Source organism: Natrix helvetica (assembly GCF_964273705.1).
Source record: "Natrix helvetica genome assembly, chromosome: 5".
NCBI classification, from domain to species: Eukaryota; Metazoa; Chordata; class Lepidosauria; order Squamata; family Natricidae; genus Natrix; species Natrix helvetica.
In genome coordinates this window covers 48,764,299-48,789,694 of record NC_138551.1, presented here as the reverse complement: position 1 = coordinate 48,789,694, position 25,396 = coordinate 48,764,299, and the positions used below count along the sequence as shown (strand labels likewise).

Below are 25,396 nucleotides of genomic sequence, written 5' to 3'. Positions count from 1 at the left end.
CAAGGCCAGAATAAATTAAGACTTAAAATGTATTTGGGATTAATTCTCTCCTCTAAATTTCAAGGAAGTGGGTAGGATTTTGAACAATATGAAACTGCTGCTTGTGAACTCTGGATCCCTGCCCTGTTACTCTGAGAGCCCAGAGATTGGGATTATCAACTGGAATGTGGAGGTTTTTGTCAACCCTTCCTGGTAGTCCAGCCCAGAAAACCAAAATCATGAAGATTAATACTACTTTATTGTAAGGTTATAGTAATAGAATCTTGCAAGTTTAAAAATGCTTTCCGCCCCCCACCCCACCCAGCCCCCGTTCCTCTGCCTTTACATTCCCGAAAACCAAAGAGGGTCAATTCTGAGATGCTTTCTCAAATTACATTTCTGGTTTGGGCTCAGATTTCAATTATCAGAGTATTATCTGGGCTTCAGGTTTCTTCCTCCTGTCTCTCAAGATGATTTTCACTGATGATATTGGACTAAGTCAGTTTTAAATATCAGAAGACCATTGAGTTCTTCCTTTACTAGTTGCAGAATGGATAGGCTTATTGCACCCTTCTTACACAGTTTTTGAAGCTTTTTTCAAGTTTGAAATATGCTGATTTGGCTGCCACTTATATCACTTTTTCTATGTATTGTATATTATATCACTAGAGGTAGTCCTCAAGTTACGACCACAATTGAGCCCAAAATTTATGTTGCTAAGTGAAATATTTGTTAAGTGAATTTGGCCCATTTTATAACTTTTCTTGCCACAGTTGAATCATTGCATTTGTTAAATTAGTTACATGGTTGTTAAATGAATCTGGCTTCCCCATTGACTTTGCTTGTCAGAAGGTCACAAAAGCTGACCACATGACCTGAGGACACCGCAGCCATCATAAACATGAACCAGTTGCCAACCATCTGAATTTTAATTATGTAACCATGGGAATGCTGCAACGGTCATAAATGTGGAAAACGGTCATAAGTCACTTTTTTCAGTGCCATTGTAACTTTGAACAATCACTAAATGAACTGTTGTAAGTCAAGGCCTACTGTAGTTTTTGAAGAGCCTTTAACAGAAACTGAGGCCCTTCATCTAAAACTCATAACTGCATCCATTCATTTGAAACTGGAATATATTGTACTTAAATGTTTCCATCTCTTTCCTCAGACAATCCTTCCAAGCAACTTCATAATGTTGATCTGACAGGAAACTTCAGGAGCTGCCTTTTTTTTTTTTTTTTTTTTGGAGCACTGGACCAAAGCCTTTTATTCATATAGTAAAAATGTATAATTTATAGTAAGTTTCTTAGTTTGGACAATAGATAACTGTTTCTTAACAACTGATGATTTCTGAACATGCCCTAAAGTCACATGGGGAGTTGTGCTGGCATAAGAAAAATCAGAAAGAGCTATGCAAATAGTTATGCTTGACCTCATCCTATGTTCAAAAACATAGTATTTCCCAATAGTTGTGACATATATCATTTCTACTTTTCCCTTCCCTTCAAAATCTCCCCACATGTGCATTATTCTACTTCCACATAAAGCTAAAAGAAGGAGAAGAAAAAGGGCGTTGGTACTTACCTGATACACCTCTTCTCATAGTGGGGGAGGAGTATCCAGGATGGGTTGACCTTGCCCTCTCTTGATTGGACTGAGTCAGATAAGCTCTTTTAGCCACACCTTGGTCACCAGGCTCCACCCAGTTATTGGCGAAGAACTCTATCCAACTCGCTGTGTCATCCACTCTAGACTTTATTTTAGTTTCAAACCTTTATTTATTACTTCAACAGAACAGTTCAACAAACAACATAACAATTTTGCAACATACCCATATCAGGGAGGGGCTGGATACGCCTCCCCCACTATGAGAAGAGGCGTATCAGGTAAGTACCAATGCTCTTTCTCCATAGTGAGGGGAGGAGTATCCAGGACGGGACGTACCAAAGCCTACACGTCCCTAGGGAGGGTTACACATTTGAGTATATGCCCAAACTTATGCCTGGTGAGGCGTGTCCCCCTCCCTGTGAACAGCCTGCAACACCCTACGTCCGAATGAGGCTTCCGCAGAAGCAAAGGAGTCCAACTTGTAATTCCTCGTGAATGGTGAGGGGGGAGACCCCCTGGCTGCCCTACAGATCTCAGATAGTGAGGCCTGCATGGCCCAGGCCGCCGAAGTGGCTGCGCTTCGTGTAGAATGTGCTGTGATAAAGTTCGGTGTTTGCAGACACCGCGCCTGATAGGCAGAAGCAATACAGGTTCTTAACCACCTGCCTATCGTGGTGGAAGTCACCTTGTTCCCCAGGGACTCCGGCTGGAAGGAAAAAAATAGGGCTTCTGACTTCCTGTTTGGCCTGGTTCTTCTGAGGTAAATCCTCAGAGCCCTCCTCACATCCAAGGTGTCCCACTTCCTCTCTAATGGGTGAGAAGGGTCCGGGCAGAAATTGGGCAATATCAGCTCCTGCGAGCGATGGAAGCAAGAACACACCTTGGGTATGAAGGAGGGGTCCAACCTTAGTACTACCCTGTCCTGGTGGAACACGCAGAGATCTTCCCAGGTAGAGCCTGCAGTTCGGATATCCTCCTGACGGAGGTGATGGCCATCAAAAAGGCCACCTTAAGTGTCAGGAACTTCAGAGAGACAGTACGTAATGGTTCGAATGGAGGGCCTGTCAGAGCGTCCAACACCTTGTGTAAGTCCCAGGAAGGGTACCTGTGCACCGTGGGCAGTTTAAGATTGGAGGCCCTCTTGAGGAACTGCCTGACCATCGGATGGTGAGTCAGTGTCTGAAATCTACACACAGCAGTACTGATGAAATGGCTGAGACCTGTCTCCTAATTGTGTTGGGAGCCAACCCTCTGTCCAGCCCCGCCTGAAGGAAGTCCAGAACTTGTGCAACAGTGGCCTGGACCAAATCGTGGCCCCTAGAGATGCACCATGTTGAAAAAGCCCGCCCTGTAGCGCCGTAAATGTGCTCCATGGAAGGTCTGCGAGCTGCCTGGATAGTCTGTATAACCCTAGGGGAGAAGTGATTTTCCCTCAGGATGCTCCGCTCAAGCACCAAGCGGTCAACTGGAGCCACTGAGGGTCCGGGTGTTCCACTGACCCCTGACTGAAGGAGATCCTCTCCTGGGGGATCCTCCAGGGCCTGTCCACCAAGAGGGATTGGAGATCGGCAAACCAAGGCCTTCAGGGCCAGTGTGGGGCAATCAGTACCACCTCCGCCCCTCCCACAAGATTTTTTGTATGACCCTGGGGATCAGAGGTAAGGGTGGATAGGCACAGAGGAGCCCCCGGGGCCAAGGGCCACAGAGAGCGTCTACCCCCTCCGCCCCTCATGTCCGGTACCTGGAGTAAAACCTCGGGAGCTGGGCGTTGAGAGGGGTGGTGAATAGGTTGACCTCTGGGCGTCCAAAGCGCTCTGCCAGCTCCTTGAAGATTGCTGGCTGCAGCTTCCACTCCGAATTGTCCACCTTGGTCCGGCTGAGCCAGTCGGCTCTGATGTTGTCCACCCCTGCTATATGTTCGGCCCTCAGCGAATGCTGTCTAAGGTCATAGGCTATCTGAGGTGCTTCTGCGTTTTCTCATAGTTGGGACATCCAATTCTGAGTTTGTGGTGGGTTCAGGCATGGGTACCGGCCTGTCTGACCCTTTTGCCATGGCTAGAAGGGTGCTATGATTCTATGACTAGGATTAGCTCAGAAACTTTCTTGAATGTATTATGAATTCTTTGAGTTCAATTCACTTGTCGGTCACCAGGGTGCGTTGCAAGACTTTGTAGATGCAGGCACAGTTCACGTGTCAGCCACTAGAGTGCATTCCAAAACTTGTAGATGCAGACGCAGTTCACTGGTCAGCCACTAGAGTGTGCTGCAGGCTTTGGAGATGCAGGCGCAGTTCATGAGTTGGCCACTAGGGTACGATGCAATGCTTTGTAGATGCAGGCGCACATCACTTGTCAGCCACTAGGCGTTGCAAGTGTTGGCCTGAAATACTGGATTGCAGTTTGTAGAGGAGCCACTAGTGGGTGCTGCTTGTGCCTACTGTTTGGAGTGATTGGTAATGGCGCCGTCCTTGCTGTTAAAGGATGGAAGGCTGAGTCAATCTGAAGCCAGTGAGATTTGAACTGCCAAAGTGCAGCTAGCAGTCAGCTTAAGTAGCCTGCAGTACTGCACTCTAACCCCTGTGCCACCTCGGCTCTAGTTGCCAAGGCTATTCTGCTGGTTAAATTTGTCAAGCTGACTCTTCAATTTTGGAATTCCTAAGGGTCTTTACCCAAACTCAGAACCCGTGTTGGACCTGGCTAGTTTGGTACCTTCTATAGGGGTTGAGCCCTTCCCAAATAATTCATAAACAATAGTAACCCATCCACAAGAGCATAACGATCTCTTCAGCTGAACTACATCTGCCTTTTGGCCCTTTGGCTGCCCGAAGGTTTTGCACACACAAGGTAAGCTGATGTTAGGATGGTTGGGGTGTCTTTATTGCCCCTCCTTGTCAGGACAACTTATCATTAAAGTTCAAAGGATTTGGAAAGTCGGGTCTGGGCTAGCTGATCTCTTTCTCATTCAAGTTTCATTTCCATGGAGATCTTTCCACGAGGCTTTTACAACCACTTTAAGGAGTAAGGCTTGGAATCTACATCAGGTTTCTCTTTCTTTGTTAGGCCACATGTGTTTGCCTTAACAACAGCAGATCAGATTACATAGGTTGGGAAGGGGTGGGGTTGCTTTATCATGTGATTCCTGGATCCCTTCTCCTGGAGCTCAATTAGATGAAAACAACGTAGATCTTGCTTTCAAACAAGGAGAGAGAGGAAACATGCATTTCTAACTTTGCAGGATCTGCTTTCTCAGTGTATCAGAGAAGAACAAAAACAGGCTTTTCAGAGCAGATTGAATCAGCTAGGTGGTAGACGCTGCATTTCTCATGCAACTCTTGGCCCCTTTTTATCGTATTTTCTTAATCACAGCAGAGTCCTTCATCTCAGGAGAGTCCACGTGGGGACTCTCCTCCCCCTTCTTTTCAAATGGCGCTGCGCGGCAAATACAACAGCCCTGCTGGTCAGGGCTTTGAAAAAGCGGCTTGTGCTACTAAAAGCTGTCGCGCTCTCTCCTTTGGCATCCTGCTGTTAACAGCAGCTCGCTGAGAGCCTTGCGCCCCCTCCTCCAGCTGCTTTCCTTTCTCTTGCTTAAAGGGAAAGTTTTTCCTTAAAGGGAAGACCTTCTTTAAAGGGAAAGCCTCAGCAGCGATTGAGTCTTGTTGCCCTGTCTGGGCTTCTCTGGCTAGTAAGGCACTCAGAAAAGGATTGAATAGGGCTTGCATAAATCGTGATAGCAGGGTTGCTGGAACACAAGATGACAAAGCCCGAGGTGTGGAAGGGAATCCTTACCTGGAGGGAGGGGTCCCCTTCTGCAGCCCTGCCAGGTGAAGAGAAACCTGGTAATCTTTCCTCAGGTTCCAGGCCAGGGGGGCGGGTCTTCCTGCTGCTGGCCTTGTGGCCGATGCACTCCAAGGCTTTGTGCCTCTGCCTTTCATACTTGGAGCTAGGCTTGGGGGGTTTGGATCCACAGCCTGCCTCTTTAGCTCCCTTGGTGGAGATATGCTTCCTTTTTGGCCTTTGCCTTGCCTCCCCCACCCTTGGCTGATGCCTCTGAGATGGTTTCTAACCTTTTTAAGGGCTCATCAGTGCCTCTGGCGGTTGCTGGCTGCAGGGCTGAGTGCTTGGCTCTTGCCGGCCTCCTCTGAGCTGCTGGGGGCCATCATCTTGGACTACGTGGTTTCAAAATGGCTCCCGGCTCCAAATTCAAAAAGCTCCTCTTTGCTGGAGCACATGGAAGCAGCTTGTGCCTTTGCAGGCTGCCGCGCAGCTTCCGCTGCCACTGGGGGCTTTCTCTCGCCTCCCGCTGCCTCCCGCAGCTCTTTCTGAGCCTCTCCGGCTCTCACCTTGTTCTCTGGCGATCGCTGCCAGCGCGGGCGCTCCATGGCATTTTAAAATGCCGCGGTTCATCACTCAACCCCTGAGGGGAGCAGTGGAGCACTCCGGCGCCCTTAGAGCCTCTTTGGGCGTCACCCTTGCAGCAGAGGCCTCTGCGGAGCTCGCTTGCCTGTCTTTGGTGAGAGTCCTCACTTAGTGCCCTGAGTCTTGCTCTGTGACCTGGGCTGCGTGCCACCTTAGCAGTTGCTGCATGGGCTTTCTACCCCCGCTGGGGGTTTCCTCAGCGTCTAGTGATTGATCAGGCAGCCTGGAGGCAATTTCAATTGCTTTTGCAGCAATTTAAATTTTTTCCTTTAAGTTTCTTCAGGATCTCAGGATGAACACAGCCGTCCGTTGAGGAACTGAGTCAATAACTGGGTGGAGCCTGGTGACCAAGGCGTGGCTAAAAGAGCTTATCTGACTCAGTCCAATCAAGAGAGGACAAGGTCAACCCATCCTGGATACTCCTCCCTTCACTATGGAGAAAAGCATGTGATTTAGAAATGGAAAGCAAATTAATATGTGTGCTTTCTCATATCCAATTCTATGTTGCCTATCCCTATTTTAAATGTTGTGCACATGGATAAAAATATGTACAAGAAATATGTACACGCTTATATAACTACAAATCATGCACAAATGACAAGGAATTTCCATATGCCACTCTTCACAGTATAACCTTAGAGTTATTTTTGACCCAACCAAAATATTTGAGAAATGTAATTATCCATCCAAAGGGAGTAATATCTAAGACATGTTTGGCAAACATGTTGTCCTCCAGATATACTGTATTAGATATCTATTATCATGGATGATGGGAGTTAATGTCCAGCAGATCTAATGGATAATAGGTCAGAAAAAGCTAGTATAGCTAAATGAATTTAGCTTATCCTTTCTTCTAAAAACCATATTTTAAATATTCATGACACAATGTCCATGGTGAAGCAGTAGTATGATATAATAATCAGGTAGTCAAATTTTACTTTATCAATTACAGAGTTTCATGTAATCCTCAAAATAAATATCAATGTACATTTTGTTTAGCATGTTGTGTAAATCCATCCAATTTGGGTGTAGCAGTTTATGATTTAGTAAGCACATTCAGTAAATCATAGTTAATAGTTAATATGTCATGGATTAATATGTTATGGAATTACAGTATGAAGAAACTACAGCTTTCTGATGCTATATGACTACAACTCTCAGCATCTTTCATTATGCCTCTGCTGACTGGAGCTGCTGCATGTTGCAATTCAACATTTGGAAGGTTAATTCTGGTGCTTCGTGAATAAGATTGCTGCAAATCTTTGAGTTTATTCTCTATTTATTTTTTCTTCACAAATGAAGGCAAATAAATGTGTCCCCAGGACAATGCTGCAAGGTCCAATCTGGGTCAGTCATCGAGACCAGAGGTTCAGTCTTCTGAGCTTTTGGACTCATGCTGGAGCTCATCATCAGGGAGCTTCTATCTACTGGAATATGTGCTTTGGGTTATTCTATGCATCATATTTATCTGGTGCATAAATATTCTTTCTTCCCTTTTCTTCAGTTTTTATAATTTTGAAATTTGAGGACATCATTCTTTTAAGCAATGGTTTCAGAAACACAACTTGGTTCTTGTTTGTTCTCAATAATTAAAGCAAACATTTCTTTTCCGGGTTTGGATGTGTCAGATAATAGTTTTGTCTTTAAAACCAAAAATGTTTTGGTTTCATTCTCCTCTAGAATGCATATACAATATCCTGACCTCATCATCCTCTTATGCAACAATTTGAAAAAAATAATATGGATTTACTTCTATAGACCAGACTGTAGAAGATTGCTGTTGGATTTGGTTACTATATACTTTTGAATAGTTGGGAAGACTATGCACAGTCATTCTTCTGAAGCTATTTGTACTGCAGATTCATAGATGAATATGAAGGGAGCACACCCATGTGGCAGGTAGATGAGCTGCGGCTAATTGAAGGATGCAAACCCAGCCTTCGTAAACTGAAAAAGTGAAAGGCTACCTAGTACAACTCTAAGGCCAGAATAAGAAAAAACAGTAAGGCTTTCTGAAGGTAGCATGTTCAAAGCTTCTCATACTACTTTGGCATTAAATACTTTTGGGACATTCGCAGTGAAACTGTTTGGAAATTGTGTCCATTTTCAGCAGTGATATAAACAATCTTCTGCACTTTTGCTAGGATGGGTTCTATATCTTCCTAAAAATGTTTTATTTGAGGATCTCCTTTTCAACTGAGAGACTTCATTCTAGTACAACCCACATCAATGTATCTACATTTTAAAACTGGTATTGGAACAGAATAAAATCTAGTTTGAGATAAATACATTATTCTGTTAAAACAACTGGTCTCTGGAGGCAGAGCTGTCCACTCCTTTGAAATGCCTGCAATTATTTTCCAGGAATTATATTAACTGCTACAAAAACCAGTTTGAACATTTCACTGAATCTTTTAGGAAAAATATCAAATGACCAAAAGAAATTTAAATTACTTTTCTTGTTAATCAGAAACCTTTCTACTTATGAAAATACTGGAAGTATTTTACTGCAACCCCAGAACTGGGATATTCAGCTGAGGTCAAACTCACTATTTTAGTCATCAGACAAGATGGTCAGTAAATGGAAAGTTATAAAACTTTGAAATAGCTAGTTTAAAAGGTTATAGCCATTAAATATGTTTCTACGATTGTGCCCATGTTCCTGGTCAATTTTGTTAGACTTTAGTGATTCAAATTTTGGACTTTGGCAAACAATCAGATAATGCGAGTTCCATGCTTTAAGTAATGCTATGGTAATTATCTTAATATAAGGGTTTATGTTTGCTTTGGTAAAGGTTCCCATCTTAGAACATGTAAAAGGCTTTGAAACCAGAATTAATGCAAGTTAATATTTTCCTGAATAAAGCAAGTCAGTTTTATCTTGCTCATAAAAAGGCATTTCCTTCTATTTTTATAACTGTCCACAAGTACATGGACAATTTACAAAGATTAAAGCAATATAACAATTAAAACATAAATAAAAACTTCTTCCAATAAAATATTGAAAGAAGAAACCATCCTAACAGATCATTTTGTATCTGGAAAAAGACTAGGTTGTCTTGGTGGATCACGAGTTGAACATGTGTCAGTCCTGGAAGCTATCGTTGGAGCTTCAGGGCTGCCACATTTAGTGCCTGGGAAAACGGGAGGGGGGATTGGAAGAAGTGAGTGGAGGATTATCCATAACAACATTCTTTTCTATGGGAGTCAAGGACACTCAGCCTGCACCTGGATGGAAGTGACTGGGGGTCGTCTCCAGTTGGGATGTTGAAATGATTGAACCATGTGATGGACCTGTGGGTGCACAGGATGGATCTTTGACTTTCTTTTGGGTGGGAACTCTCAGATTCGGGTTTTCCCAGATGTGCCAATATGGCATCTCTAATAAAATGTATCTTTGAGGAATCACTAGCCTTGGAGTCTTCTTTAGTTGGGGGTGTTACTTGAAACCCTGACAACATGAGCCAGCAACCTGATATAGTGGGCAAAACAAATCAACTAACAAGCAGCCCAAATGCAATCCTAAAATTTATCAACAGTAGTGACAAGATCAAGAGAAAGAAGGCCAATTCATAATTTGCAGAATAGTGTGTAAGTTTTTAATTTGGAAGATTACTTCATCTAGCAAGATAATTTGTAAAAAAAAGACAGGTATGAAAATTGTAACTAGAGTTTAACTCATGGCATCTGGCCTGAAGTCTCATTAGACCATTTTTTCCCAATTCAGATGCAGCTGAATTCCGATGCAAAATAAATGACAATCTTGTACCCCATCATTTTTATTTCTTTGAAAATCCCTAGAAATTAAAAAGCTGACATCTTCAATATATTTTGAAAACCTGAGTTTAAATAAACAGCTATGGCCAAAGAAAGCTAACAAGCAAAACATTACTAAATCCAGATTATTATTTTATTATTCAATTTTAATATTATACCTTATCTGGTAATTTATTTGTTTGCTTGGTTATACACAATTAAATATTCCAAGGTGGCTAAAAATTACAATGTAAAATACAGAACAAAGCATTTCAATACAATAGTGAAAATAAATATTAAAAGTAATTACTTTTGGAAATTAAATGGGTCAGTGTGTGTAGATTGTTGGAAGCCATTATTCCATGGAATCCTGAGGACTTTCAAAAGCAACAACATTCTTGGATCAACATGACCCTTGCATAAGAGGCTAGGTTTAAAGAAAAAGCTATACCATAAACCACAATGTACTACAACTGTGTATATTACAGCACCCTGAAAGCTTATCTGAGCCACCCAGTTGCCCCATTGCCAGAATGGGCAGGCAACTGTTGCTGGAGGGAAGAAATTGATGTCATTGCCTCTGTTGATTCCCAACTCACTGTCAAAATGACTGAAGTTCATCTTTCTCTTCCATTTCTAGGGTATTCTCTTTCACGTTATGGTGCCTACGGGTGTTCCTGCTTGTTTCAGTTCGTTGCGGGCTTAACCTCAGCAGTTCACTGGCTAGTTTGCAAAGGAATGAAAGCCTCTTCAACTGAGTTAACGCTTGCTATGTTCTCTAATATGTTTTAAACTATCTTTTGCAATTAATTCTAAAATAGTAAAACGATTATTTCCTTATAAACGTTTTTTTAACCTTGCCAAAAATATTGTTTTAATTACTTATTTTTCTTTCTCTGAGCTTCCTATTTGTCCCGTGCTTTTAAAAATCTCCTACAAATGTACTGTTTAATCATTATTCCAGTGACTTTAGGACACTAATAGGCCATGGTAATTCTAAAAGACATTAGAAAAAAACAGGCTGGTAAATGAGATTTTAAAAGAAATAAAGTGCTTATTGTCCCTGCATGTATGCATTTTAGGTATTTACTTTGTGTGTATACATTCTAATGATTTTTTTTGTATGGGGGAGCAGCATTTATATATACACTGCATTTTACTTGTATATATTTGTAACTACAAATCTACCTAAATATTGTTCATTGCTTTCCTTTCTAGAACAGAAGGTCAGAGCAGCAGGGCAATTACTGAGTGGGAGGAAGTGGTAGCCTACTGTCCAAAGCCAAATAAACTATGGTTAAAACCAAATGTAATGAAGCCAATATAAGAAAACCAACTATATTTTTTTGAAAATATCATATTTGTCTAAATTATCATGATTTTGGATTCTCCAATGTCCACCTTGAGCAACAACCAAATAGTATACATCTAAAACATTTCTTATAGGTTTTTTTTGCTATCCAAACCCCATGAAGTCTATTTCCATATTTGATTGTAGTTTGCCCAAATACTCCCATTCACAAGCTCTAGAATTTCTGAATTCCTTAGAAAGATATCCTTTTTCTCACATGAATGCTTTAATACAATTTATTAGTTTAAAATATAATAGTTGAACAATTGCATCTTTAAAAATATTATTCTCTAGTTCTATTTCTCATTCACAATAGCTGAGGGATATTAAACTTAATATCCATTTACAAAATGTTAGCTTGATAGTAGAGTCAGCATAATTTTACAGGTCAAATCTCCGCAATATATCTTCACTTAGGAAATTGGAAGCTAACAACTGTGAACAAAAGAAATTTCTGACTGAGATTCTTGACTGCTATTTGCAAGTACGCCAAGCAGGAGGTGGAATATAGATTAGTATTAGCTAACAGATCTCTGGATCATTCCACAGTAAGTTATAAGAATTTCTGACTCTATTTTTTTAACAAAAGCAAAAACAAAATGATTTTTTCTAGCTAATTAGATTGTTAAAATCAAGAAAGCAGAGTAACCAAGGGTAGATTTTTGTGTGGAATGGATTACGAGCTCAGTTCAGTTCTGTTATTGGAAACACATTTTTGGTTCAAAATGTATTCTTTTTTTTAAAAAAACCTACTTTTTCATGCTAAGTGTATATATCCTAACTTTGGATGGATATTCTGGAGTACTAATAAAAACTTGAGTGATTTTTAAAACTGATACCAGTATCATTCAGTCTTTGGAGTAAATAATTCCACTAGATAGTTTTGTGTTTTTAAATTTATCTGACTAAAATCTGCAAGATAAATATTACTTTAAAATACTTTCAATCAGACAGAAAATATGTTTTAGAATTAATGGAACATTTTATCGGTCATAAAGCTAAATCCTGCCATTATATTCCTTTTATTGTATATTGTTGCCTACATTGCTCCGCAAGAAGAAAAATACTAACACATTGACTTTTATCACATAATATATCAATATCAATGCAGTGCAGATTATGGATAAAGTTATTTTTCAGGAATTAATATTTCTATGCTATTTTTCACATTTCTGGGGAAGAAACAGAACAAGAGGGACTTCAGGCAATTCCACACTTTTGTCTCCCTACTTACTCTGATGCTACAATAATCGAAGCCACAGGGGAAAATGCTGTGCTTTGGTTCCTATCTTTTCCTGTGTAGATAGTCTTCAACTTACAACCATAATTAAGCCCATAATTTTAGTTGTAAGTTGTGACAAAGCCCAATTTTACAATATTTTTTTCAGTGGACATTAAGTGAATGCCACAACCAGTAAGCAAACCAGTGGTGGGTTCCTACCAGTGTGGACTGGTTCAGCTGAACCGGTAGTGGTTTGGCAGCCTGGGTCACTGGAACCAGCAGCAACCTAGGCCTGCCATGCCCCCAAACCGGTTCTCCAGGCAGCACCGTAGGCATTACCATCTTGTCTTTTGCTTCTGCATATGCAGAGAACAATTTTTTATGCACTGCGTATGCGTGCAAACCGCACATGAGCCGCACCTACAAGTGAACCGGCAGTAGTGACTGCTGGAACTCACCCCTGAAGCAAACCCATTGTTTGCTATGGAGCAGATTTTCCCAGTATCAAACACCAGTTTCTAGCAAAAATATCATAAAACATGGTCACATAACCATTGGCTGCAGCAAATGGCCATAAATGTAGGCCAGTTGCTGTGCATCCTGAATATAGTCACATGACTGCATGGGAAACCAGCCCTCAGAACTTTGAATCTGAACCATAAGTCCTTTATTCAGGATCTGTTGTAACTTTGAATAGTCGCTAAGTAGACTCGCCATTAGTCAAGGACCATGGAAACTTTGCAACAAGGAAGGACTGATAATTCAGTTTCATATAAACAAAAAAGCAACATTCCTATAGATATATTAAAAACAAAAGGAAAGGGAGAGAAACTTTGCCGTGCAGATAATGGGAAAGCAAGGATAGAACACTTCACCCAGCCTGGGGTGAAATCAAAAAGATGCCCAATGGAAGATGAGAGGTTTGAATGAAGCATGAGCTTCGAAAATTGATAGTTTACTGACTTAAGAGGCAATAATTAGATAAACCACAAGATTGTTTTTAAAAATGTAGAAAACGTAGCAGTAAAGGCAGTGACCAGCTGCTGGATGGGAGAAGATAAGCAAGAACTTCAGCTAATTGGAGGTGGGCCTGCTATTAGAATGGAACAGAGCCCTGGATGTCATTTATTCTGATAGGATGGCTCAGGTCAGAAATTTGCCATTTTAAATCAAAATTGGAAAACAGAGAATGGGGTACATTTTCAATCAGTTGTGACTTGGAAGAAGATCGCATCATTTATTCCTGCACTCAGGAATCAGTGAGTAGCCTGAACTGGGGGATAAGCAGAAAGCATGGATCTGCTTATAGTTGATATTTGCATTCATGGAACTTGAGACCTTTTACAAAAGACACTTTCCTGATTTTGGATAAAAATGGCCTCTTTGTTTGCAGATTTTTCAGCCAAAATGAATAGACAAGATAGCTATGCTCTCAGAAAAAAAAAGTTTTAAATAAATGACATCACAACGCAAGGTTACAACTCAGAGTAGCATGAATCAGACCTACTATAGGCAATCTACTGGTTTAAAAAATAACGTTTAGCCTTGCTTACCTCATAAGTTCAAACAGCTTATGTTTCCTATCTATGAGAACGTCCAGAGTTCTCACACACACAAAAAAAATTCAGTACTTTTCAGAAAAAAAAATATGGAGCAAAAAGACTGAGAATGCTGACTGAGTAACATCTAATTAATTTCAGTGTAAAATCTTTGGATTTGCAAGAATCAAATATGTTCAAACCCATGGGTATCAATGGGAACCTATGGCTCTTTTCCCATCAACAGAACTCGTAGCTAGTTTTTCAAATGAGGTTTAACAACTCTGTCAGAATAGTTCTAAAGAATAAAATATATACATGCTCCATCGTATAAGATGAATTCTTACCTCCGAATGAGTGAATGGAAAAGCAATTGCATATGTTGAGTCATAGTAAGGATTTTAAACAATCTTCTGCTCAGTTAATTGGGTGCTTTTTGTAAACAATGAAAAGGGTTTTAAAATATTTAAATATTTTTGACATAGATTTAGATAAATCATCCCTTTCTTTAAGTTTGACCAAAAAAGTCACACTATAATATGCCATTAAACAAATCAAGGTGTTAATACAGATAAAAATATTGCATTGTGTTGATCATTTGTATGAAAACTTGGCAAAAGCATCAATAAGAGATAGAAAGTAAAACACTTTTCCTAACAGATATCAACACATTTGATTTTTCATTACTGGAAAATCCCAAAAGTTACCATAGTACTCTTTAAGAAAGGGCCGGGGGGGGGGGGATCAACTTCCAAATATTTAGCCTTTTCAAAGGAAACTTATAATATTTCCACTGCCACAGTTTCAATTATCTTTTCAGAAATTAAAGCCCCTACATAAGATATCACATTGAATTTGAACTGAGGAGATTGTGATAGGAATTCTGGCCTATTTTTTAAAGCAACCATATTATAATGGATTACAAGTAGTCAGCAATTTATAATTGAGCCCAAAATTCCACTGCTAAGCAGAACCGTTGTTAAGTGAGTTTTGCCCCATTTTCTGACCTTTCTTGCCACAATTGTTAAGTGAATTGCTGCAGTTGTTTCTGGTCAAATATTTTATTAGTTTATCAAAATATAAAATATAGAAGTACAAAAAAATTAAAGATAATGGGGAAAGAAAAAAATATAGGAAAAAGGGGAAAAGAAAAAGAAAAGCATTGACTTCCAATTCCTTTTGGTGCAACAGAATGAGGTAATATAAAATCTTGACTTTTTACGTTTATATAATAATATACTGTACATAAGTTATTTCTATAACAAATTTCTATAATCACAAACCTAACTAATCAGCACAACCCAATCAAAATTTCATTTTTGTCCACCTCAAACTCAAAGTCTAAAACGGTTTCCAATTAGAAACAAAATTAATTGTATTCTTTTCTTTAATCAAAGCAGTCGATTTAGCTATCTCTGCTAACTCTATCAACTTTTGCAGCCATTCGTCCATTGTTGGAATCAAAGTATCCCTCCATTTTTGTGCATAGAGCATTCTTGCCGCTGTCAGCATGTATAACATCAAAGTTCCATTTTTTATCAAGTTCTTTATCCATTAACATAAATATGTAATAGCTAATTTGGTATATGAAATAATTTACTATCTTATAGGTAGGCAGACTGCTGCACACTCTCCTTGAGATGCAACCAAATCCCTTTTACATTGCACTTTCTTAAAAGTTCATCTTTGTTTTCTGCAGCTTACCTGTTTCTTTTCCTAAATACAAGCACAAATGGAATAATAATTCAAAATATAATTTATCAACTGGTATGCCAGCTATAGCCCTATGAAGAAAATATTATCTTGTTTCAATTTTCTATGCCCTGTTTGGCTCCTATTTGGAATTCTGCAATGTATTGTATGTGGAACTGCCTTTACAAATGGTATTAAGTATCTGACAGAATCAGTTGCAAAACTTTTAATAAGGATTTAGTAACAATAACCCATTATACAACTATTTTAATATCTCCACTGGATTCCAATTCAAATTAAAATCTTTGCAGACTTATTTCTGAAAGGTGCTTTTAAATTTTATTACCCCAGATCTTTTGGTTGACATTACAATATTGCTTTAGTGTGGTGGATCTCATTTCTCTGTTGTTCAGAGAAATACTCTGTACAGTATATTTTAATCAACTTTTCTCAATACCTGTGATACATTTTGACCAACTATGTGTTTAATTTTTTTAATCTTATGATGCTTACTCATTTTTGAATGTATTACTACATTAATAAATCTGGACAACATATTATCAAGTGACTTAAAAATTAAACTAACTTAATGGACTTGTGGCAGTACATCTTAAAAATCCAGATTCTTTTACATAGAAGAAAATTTACAACAATATATATTCCCTGTATACTTTTTACTATAAAGAAAGGAATATTTTATAACAGAATCATAAAATGTTCATAAAATAGGAAACAGCAGAAGATGGATTATAAACTATCATAAAACTTGCATTTCCAGTACTCTAGGAAGAATCTCTAGATCTTGTACAGTCTAAGAATTCAGACTAATGTCTTACCTTAGGAGTAACAAGACATCCAGACTTACATAAACAAGTAAAAAGGAAGCAAAGTGATATCTATACAGAACTTTAAATGCTTAGGTCAGGAAAAGTAGCAGTAGCATAACAAAATAATTCAGGTGCATTTTCATTAGATGTTATGCTTAAAATTTGGTGAACTCACGGTTCATAATCCAAGATCTCCTGGCCTCCAGAAAAATGTTATAATTTATTTATTTTTCACTTGGCTCTTGAAATTTAAGAAGCTGAGCTTACTGGTGCCATTTCCAGGAGAAAGCTGGTCAATAAATTCATACCTAGCATAATATGCACGTTTCACACTTTAACAATGGGTTGAAGAGTAGAAAGCAGAATATGCAATAGCCAGATGATAAAATGGTAGAATATTGGACACGTTATCCTTCCTGCACTTTGACTATTCATTTATGGGAAGAGAAAACAGCCATAAATAGATCCATGCTTGCAGAATGCAACCTAAATATTAGACTAAGTCCAGCTATTGATCTACATTTTATTATTACATGATTCTGATATGTTCATGTCTATACGTTATTCTGTTACAAGACTCCCAGTATTTTCCAAAATTATCTAATTCTATGCCTGTGGAAAATCCTGCTTGTAACTTTTGGTTCTTCTACAGAACATCCAGTAAGAAAGCTTGGCCTGTGGGCAGGAAATCCCCCTACCACACCTTTCTGATTTACACTGATTCCTGATACACACCACATGTGTCCCCTCCCTCCCCCCCCCCCATTTGCTAAGGTTCTGTTCCACATTTAAGTGATGAAAAGTTAAGACCTATGGTTACAACTTCTATGAGAAACTTCATTTTGAAGGGCTGCTACATTTCAAGTTTATTGCCATGAGGAAAAATGAAGAAACAAAAGGCCACAGTCACTCAACAGCAAAGAAATCTGGGTGAAGACATTTAGTAAGTGTAAGTTCTCTACCAAAACTTGTTGAAATATTGACCTCTGGGCTGAATGAATATTTATTTCTTTAATATGAATCAACTTCAGTTTCTTGTCCAAGAAGTTTTATGCTACAGAGAAAGTTTTCCCTTTAACTTTTAAACCATAGCAGCTTCAACAAAACAAGTTGGGGGGGAGGGGGAGGGGGAGGAATAAAACAGACAGAAATCTGTGTGGAGAACGTGGCACATTCTTTTATCAGGTGAAATTGAGAGGGTACATGCAATAGGAATCTCAGCCTGTACTGCCCTTGCTGAACAAGATATCAATATTAAAAATAACTTCTACAATTAAAAAAAGAAATAGAATCGGGGCATGCATAGGGAGTTTGGAATTGTTTGACAAACAGATAAAATCTCTATAAACCACTTAAAATCAGACAGACTGAAATGGCATAGAAGTTATACTTAGTAAACAACTAAGTAATAAAATAAGGTACTTTCTCTTTTGTCAACTCACTCAGCAGAGTGTGTCTGGGATTAATTGGTTTCCCTGGTAATGGTTTTAAAAAAAACAAACAGCCTCCTAGATCAGGTAGCCAAAGAAAGACTGGAAGATGGGTATGTTTGTATGTCTACTACTTTTCTTTTGAAATTGAACTCATGCTTGCTTGTCTCTAATCATATATCACATTGTTTATCCCAAAGATGACATTCATAAAACCACCCATGTTGGCACACAGCAACTCTTTAAAAGATGGTCTATTTAAAATACATGGTATAATTGTATTAATTTGGACATTCATGTTAAGTTTCTAAGAATAAATGTTTGTATTTATTGAGAACACTGGATGTGGATTAAATTATTATGTAATGTATTGAAGATTCCAACTTGTATCCGGCACGTATTCAACAGTAATTCAGTAATGTGCTCAAAGGAGTTTACTCTCATGAAAAGATACGGAGAATCTGTACAAAGAATATAGCTTTCAGATTAACATTTAAAATTTAGAGATCATCTCTTACAGCTTTATCTGGAAGAATATACCATCTGCAATAACATAGCAGAATAAATAAACTATATCATACATTGAAAATTAATGTCCCACGGCCTTCCAAAGTACAAGAATGTAATTTCAAAACATTTAGGTTTATTAGTAAAATCTCAGTCATGGGTTTACATCTCCCACTCCTGTTCTCCATCCAGCTATAATGTATGAATAATAATACAATTTTGGATTATAAGAATTGCTATTATTATGAAGACTTTTTTAACATTTAGGAGAAAATACTATGTCCTTTATGAAAAAAATATTGGCATGTTTCATAATCTAGAGATTAACTGATGTGAATTTGAGAATATATCAAAAGACACATCAATATTTATCATGCAGGAGAAGTGCTAGACTAATTAAATACAGCCCAATTATTCTAGGATATGAGACTGCCAAAAGACTCTCCAGGATAAGATTGGTAACTTAATTGCTTTCTTTAAATATGATAATTACTGAAAAACCAATAAATGCAGGTAAATATTACAGTATTGCAGTCAGAATTCATTTTGAATATATTTTACTGGAATTAAGCCAATCTTCAATCCCCAGGAATCAACTATCATATACTGACTCACATTTAACTGCTTAATTTTTAATTCTATAAAAATAATACACTGTTTAATAAAATCCACATCCTAAATATAGAAAATTGCTTTAATTACCAATTGATATTGTATTAGGAGATGCATAAACATGCATTTAGAGAGAAAAAAGTTGAATCAGTCATTTGAATTTTGTAATCTAATCATATAAGTACACTTTTAATCAATGATTAAATGTGCCTAAATATGCCTGCAACATTGAGAAAAATGTATGTATTATTCTGTCAAAATCCATTATTTTTGTGTTGAGGGAGTAATTCACCTTCATGGGGAAGGGAATTTCAGTTCATCCAAATATAGCTGTGGATAGAAAATAAATAAATATAAATAAATAAATGGTAAGAAAAGTAGCAAATATAGTTTGCTCCTAAAGTTGCTTCTAATGAAGGGAAACATAACTGGGATGATTAGAAATTCATGGAAAAACTTCTAAGAACTACTTTTTTAGCACAGTTTATTTCCGTTTTAAAAGCTGTAATGCCTTGACTCCAAACAGATGCTAATGGATGGCAGTTAGGTAGGTAGAAAACAGATTAGTTCATTATGGTAATCACATGGCTCAACCCATATACTGTATCTGGAACAGAGAAGAGGATTTTATAAAATTATTTTCTTCAATCATTAGCTTCCTCAATATATGGTAGGGAAAAATTAAAAAAATGAAGGTCTGGATGGAGAAGTGACAACATTTTATTGCTGATTTAAGTACAAAACTATTCCAGTTCAAAATGACAATTAGAACAGGAATAGATGGCTGTTTTCAGTTTTAGATCAAATGCCCTCAGGTTCTGTTCTATTTATAGGCTTTTCATGAAGATAAGGTGTACATGATGAAGCATTTAGAAAAATAAGAAATGGTTGTTTGATGGTGATTTAGGTAGCATTTTTCACTCTCCAAGAAGAGGATAAAAAGAGATAATATAGAAAGTGATGCTTATCAATTCTGTTATCAGAAAAAGAAAAGCTCCTGATATTAATAGCAGCTTTCAAGTAGCATAGGTGGCAGCAGATGGAAATAAGAGCAGACTGAGTGCCTTCCAAAATAAGCAATTCAATTCCACTACAGTTCCACTGGTAAAGTATATTCTAGGTACAACATGTTAACTAAAGTACAAAATAGGAATTAAACTACCACTTGATTCTGAAACATTTTCCTTTCAGATAAATTTTCAATGGGAAACCTCTGCTTTATTATAATGCTAATAGTAATAATAGTAATACTACTACCTCACTTTCAAAAAAATAGCAACACACGAAACACTGTCTCTACTACTGCCAAATGTAGATTTTCACTAATATTTTTTCTTCTGGTGCCATCATTGTCAGGTACACTGGGACTTCCAGGTTTCCTTTTCATAACACTCCCTTATTTGTGTTCATGGGGGAATGGATAAAAAACTAAGAGATGACAGCACATTATGATTCAAACAGGAGAATAAATGTGTGGGGATTTTAGTACACAATCCATAGCACTAATGATGCCTTAAGAGAACCTCCGTCTAGTCTCATCATAGTCCATACTGAGAGACTGTGTCATTGAACACTGTTTCATTCTTCTTTGCACCTTTTCAACATACCACAGACTATTTCCTGAAATGTATGTATTTCACTTCTTTCTTTGATAACTAATTGTCCCGCCATACATAGCCATTGTGTTATTGCATTTTGGGGTAATCAATGTTATGTAAAGCACAGAAAAGAAATATGAAATTGTAAGTGAAGGAAATTGATATTAGAAAAAAGAGGAAAAATAACTCAAGCTACAATGCCATTCACTACTCCTCTCCATGTATTTTCACCCTTGCAAACCACCCTTGTTTTCCTTTTATCTATGCCTTGATTTTCACACTGCCTTTAAACTTTTATCCCTTTTGAAGAGGCTTGCTAACTCCAACTATAACTCTGTCATCTTCCCCATCCTCTCTGCCCATTCATTCTTTTGGTATATGTTTGTTCAATCTTCATTCATTCTCTCTGAACGACAGTTGGTCACTCATCTTTGTATTCAACCTCATTTTAATTATTACCATTCATTCTTGATCACATATATTTGTGTTTTATTGTACACTTTCTTAAGCAACCAATACCTACTGTATTCAACTTAGTTCTCTGTGTCTTCAGACATACCCTGCTTATTAATCACAGGGCTCTTGGTGGCTCACAAAGTAAACAATAATAATATAAAAACAATATAAAAGCTAAAGGCAATTAAACCCCAGACACAACATCTGGCATCAGATCCAAGAAAGTTCTGTCTTCAGCTATTTCCAGGGGGCAGACAATGTTGGAGATTGCCACTAACAAATGGAGAGAAGCAAATGCTTATATAACAACTATTTTCACCTCTTTCAATTAACAGTCATTCCTCACAAAAGATCACATACTACCCACTTCCTTAGTATCAATATTTGCATCTTTTTAATATTTCTTTATGAATTTTACCCTCTTTAGCAAACATTCTACAAAGTGCTTCTTCATCATTTATGTAGGCAATTGTTCATTCCATTTTCTCTGTCAGCCACAACTACATTGCCTTTTAATACCTCAATTTTCACATATGTTCTGGTAGATTAGAAATGCTAAATATGCAGTTGTGTTATCCAACATAATATGAAATGTATTGAGGGAAAGTTCTAATGAGGAGTTAACATATATTGGACTATTGGTAATGAGCCTAAAATGCCTAGCTTTGTAATTCTCATTTGTTACTCTTTCTTTCAAGTTACACTTTAATTGCATACTTATAAAAAGCATAAATTATCATTTACCTTTACTAACTGGCCTGAATTAATTATTGATAATAGATCCAGAAATAAACAATCAGCTTCTTGTCAATAATTCATAATAGTAATTTAAAAGAATAATAGGTCATATACTAAATCATAGTGAATTTAAATTTAAATTTATACACCATCTAGAAATGCTTTTTTCTTTGAGAAATGGAATATAAATATTAAAATAAATACACTACACTAATAAAGTGTTTATAACATTCACAATTCTTGTTTGAACCAGTATGTCTATACATACTAGAAGAATAAGGAAAGCTCTAGGTTCTCAACCTCGACCCCTATGTTGCTGGAATGCCTTGGAGGAGGGACATAAGAGATGGACCTTGATTCTACAAAATAGATATTGTGAGGACAGCACTTTCTTCTTACTTGCCTGATGTAGTTAACCCCAGAAATACAAATAACTTTTGTCAACACAACCTTTTCATGCACGTGGTTACTGTTTATCTAGCCCAGATATTTCCAATATGTTGGAAGCACAGTGTTGTGCTTCTTCCACAAAAGAAGGCAGCACATTTCTTTATATTTCCACTTGTACTGAAGCTTTTTATTATTGACAAGCTCCTTGGGACTTAGGAAGTATATAGTTGACAATTTTCTATGTCACTCACATGAGGTGCCAAATTTCTCACCCTAGGGTAATTTGGTGACAAAGGTATGAACTCAGTCGTAGCACCCACATTTCCCACAAACTAGTTTTTATCCCTGCACTTCCCAATGCCAAAGTCCCCCCCCCAAAAAAAACAAGAGGTGCTACCAAAGGCCTCCCTCAAAATGCCTGGCTTTGGCCTCCAGTGACCCAGGCGCCTTTCACTTGCTCCTCTCAGAGACTCTTATCAGATTTCCTCCCCAGCTCCTTCCTTCCTGTGGCTCCCCACTCTGCCCCCCGAGGCCTGATTCTCACCGTCCTCGTAGTTCTTGAGGTAGTAATCCGGTCCCGGTCCACCGCGGCTCTTGGCTGGGTTCTTCACGTTCTGGAACTGCAAAAAGTCGGTCCTTTTGCCCGCGAAGCGGAGGAAGGCGGGCGCCAGGCCACGCGCCAAGGTCACCAAGCGCCGGGAGCTGCACAGAGAAGGGCTGCGAATGAGCGAGGGCGAAAAAGGAGGGAGCGAGGCAAAGCACGACTGCGACGGGCCGGGCGCGGCGCCATCGCGACTCCGGTGCCCGTCAAGAAACGGCTCTCCAAGCCGGAAGCTATCAGCGCAGCTCCGGGAGAGGCCCCAAAAGCCGAGTACACTGGCTTGAATTCCTACACCAGCTGCCGGCGGAAAGCGCCGGAGAGCCGAGCACCCGTTCTCCAAAGATCGCCACAGGGACGGCGGCGGTTCTCCGCCACATGCGGGCAGGGGAAGAGGCACAAGGGCGGGCACTTGCGCTTTCCCGACGGAGCTGGCGTTGCCCTTGCTGCCACCTCCCCGGACTCCGCGGAGGTCCCTTTCTCTACCTCCACGCACACACCCCTCCCCACGTGCTTGGGACAACAGGCGGCGCAGCGATTGGCTGTCGGCGGGGAAGCCCGTGCGTTGTCCTGACCAGCGAAGCAGAAGGACCCGCGTTTCTTTTGCCGCCGGAGATGGGCAGATTTTTCCAGCGATCCTTCGCCATGGCCACTTGTGGCATCGCCCGAGGCGCCTCTCCTCTTTTCTCTGTTTTCTCGGATCCCAATCGCCAGAGGAGACGGGAAAGCTGGGGCCTGGGTACGGCCCTGGGGGCGCCTCGCAGGAGGCAATTTGAGACCCCCTGCAGACCCCTAGGGATGACATCCGCCCCAGCAAACCTCCGGAGAGGGGCGGGGGGAAAGACAAGCAGCATGAACGTTTCAGAAGAGCGATACGTTTCCGAGATGCTTTCTCCATTACAAACATGTGCATCTTAATAAGAACCATGGCCCGGCCTCTTCGCCGCGGCTCTGTGGGCCGTGGGAGCCCGGAGGGCGCATGGCTCTCTAACCGCAGTGGGAGCCACGAGGGCTGGAAGAGCGAAAGAAAACGCGGCGCGTGGAGAGAAACCCCCTTACCTGAGGAAGTCCAGCCAGCCGTCGTGGAGGATTGAAGGATCCAATTGAAGCGAGAGGAAGTTCTCGCTGGTGACACGGAGGGAGCTCCTGGTACTCACGTCCAGGAGGATGAGCGTCCTGCCCGGGGTGCCCTGCGGGCTTGTCCTGGCGGGAAGGCGCTTCACCCCGGCCTGAGATGGGAGAGAGAGGTGAGCCAACAGCGCCAGTCCAGGGGCCAAAAAGGCCAAGAAGCCAGAAGGGCCAGAGCCGGGGCAGGGCATGCTGGGCCGAGGGGGGCTCCCCAATTAAGTCCCGCGCCGGGCACAGCCAGTCACGGGCAGCTAATTGTCCGGAGTGCAAAGCGTGGGGGCGCGCTGCCTTTTTTCCCTCCCCCTCCCCCCCAATGTTTTGGTGCTGGGGGAAGAGGGGAGCTCACGCCCCTGTCCAGCCTTCCCCGGGGCCGGTGCCAAGACGCCTTGTTCGCCAGCGCCGCCCCTAGAAGAGTCGCCGCCTGCGGACATTTTCGCGTTTCCAAAGGTAAAGGAGAATCGTTCCTAGCTTAACAACTCTCGGCCCGGGATCCCCAATGGCCCAGGCTGATTTCCTAAAGGATGACGGCTGCAGGCAGCGAATGTTTTTCTTTTCTTTTTGCCAAAGGCCTTCCCCCCCCTCTTTGATTGCTTAAAAGACATCTATCCAGAAACTGCAAACAATCCTTTTGTTAAGGGTAGTTTTGCCACCGGAGTCTCACCTGGGCGGGTCAAGCAGAGCCCCGACATAGATTGCATTGTTCAGTCGCAATAGCTCACTCGCAGAGACAGTGCTGGAGGGTCTACAGAGATCTGGAGCCAGAGTAGAGAGGAAGACGGGGAGGGGTAGGTCGCTGATGGGGGGGGGGCGAGAGAAAAGCATTAACTTTGATCTTTGCTTGTTTCCTGATTCTTCTACGTTCTTACCGAGCAGTCAGAAAACCAAAAGTTCTGATGGAAGAGTGCAGGGATAACTAGCAGCAGTTTAAACAGCTGCCTAAGGCCGAGAGAGGAGTCCGGAGTCGGAGGCCGCCGAGAAAGAAGTGCTGGGGAATGAAGAGAAGCGCTGCCTTGAAAACTAGAGCTCTCTTTACGGGGAGGAAAACCGGAACGAGATGGAGTGGTGAGTCAAGCCATCTTATAGGCCAGGAGGGTAATTTTTCCCATATTGGAAAAGTAGCCTTTCCCGAGCAACCGAGAAAAGTTCTGCGAAAATGCCCATCTTTGTATCTATCCCCTTACCTCTGCTTTCGGCGCAATCGCTTTCCGCTTTTTCTTGGGAAACCTTTCTCTTCGGCTGCAAAGGCAGTGAAAAGGCATTTTTCCAGTCGGAGGTGTCGGGAACTGAGCTGCCATACCGGGCAGACGGGGGATAAGCGAGGCGGTCAAAAGAATTGGTCGAGTTTTGTCTCGTATACAACTGAAAGAGGCGCCTTAACGCAAATAATCGCCACTCCCCCCTTCTTTGGGAGAGATCCACTATGGGGCTTGGGAGAACTCCAGTTCAAAACAAGCCTCCAACGGCGCTCTTAGTGGATGTTGGTATCCCCTTCCTTTTGAGGTGCTGATCTGTCTTTTCTGGGTACAATATCCATATGGAGCAAAGGAA

General features: G+C 40.3%; 1 protein-coding gene across 1 annotated transcript in view; it reads right to left on the bottom strand.

The window, feature by feature from the left end:
• Positions 1-24,191, bottom strand: part of HPSE2 (heparanase 2 (inactive)) — a 160,971-nt gene extending 136,780 nt beyond the window's left edge. Inside the window, exons 1-2 of the mRNA XM_081956312.1 lie at positions 23,780-24,191; positions 22,667-22,824 (exon numbers count right to left, since the gene is read on the bottom strand). Coding sequence (XP_081812438.1) covers positions 22,667-22,824; positions 23,780-24,039 — 418 coding nt within the window. The 5' untranslated portion in view covers positions 24,040-24,191. The remainder of the gene's footprint in view (positions 1-22,666; positions 22,825-23,779) is intronic.
• Positions 24,192-25,396: the final 1,205 nt, after the last annotated feature.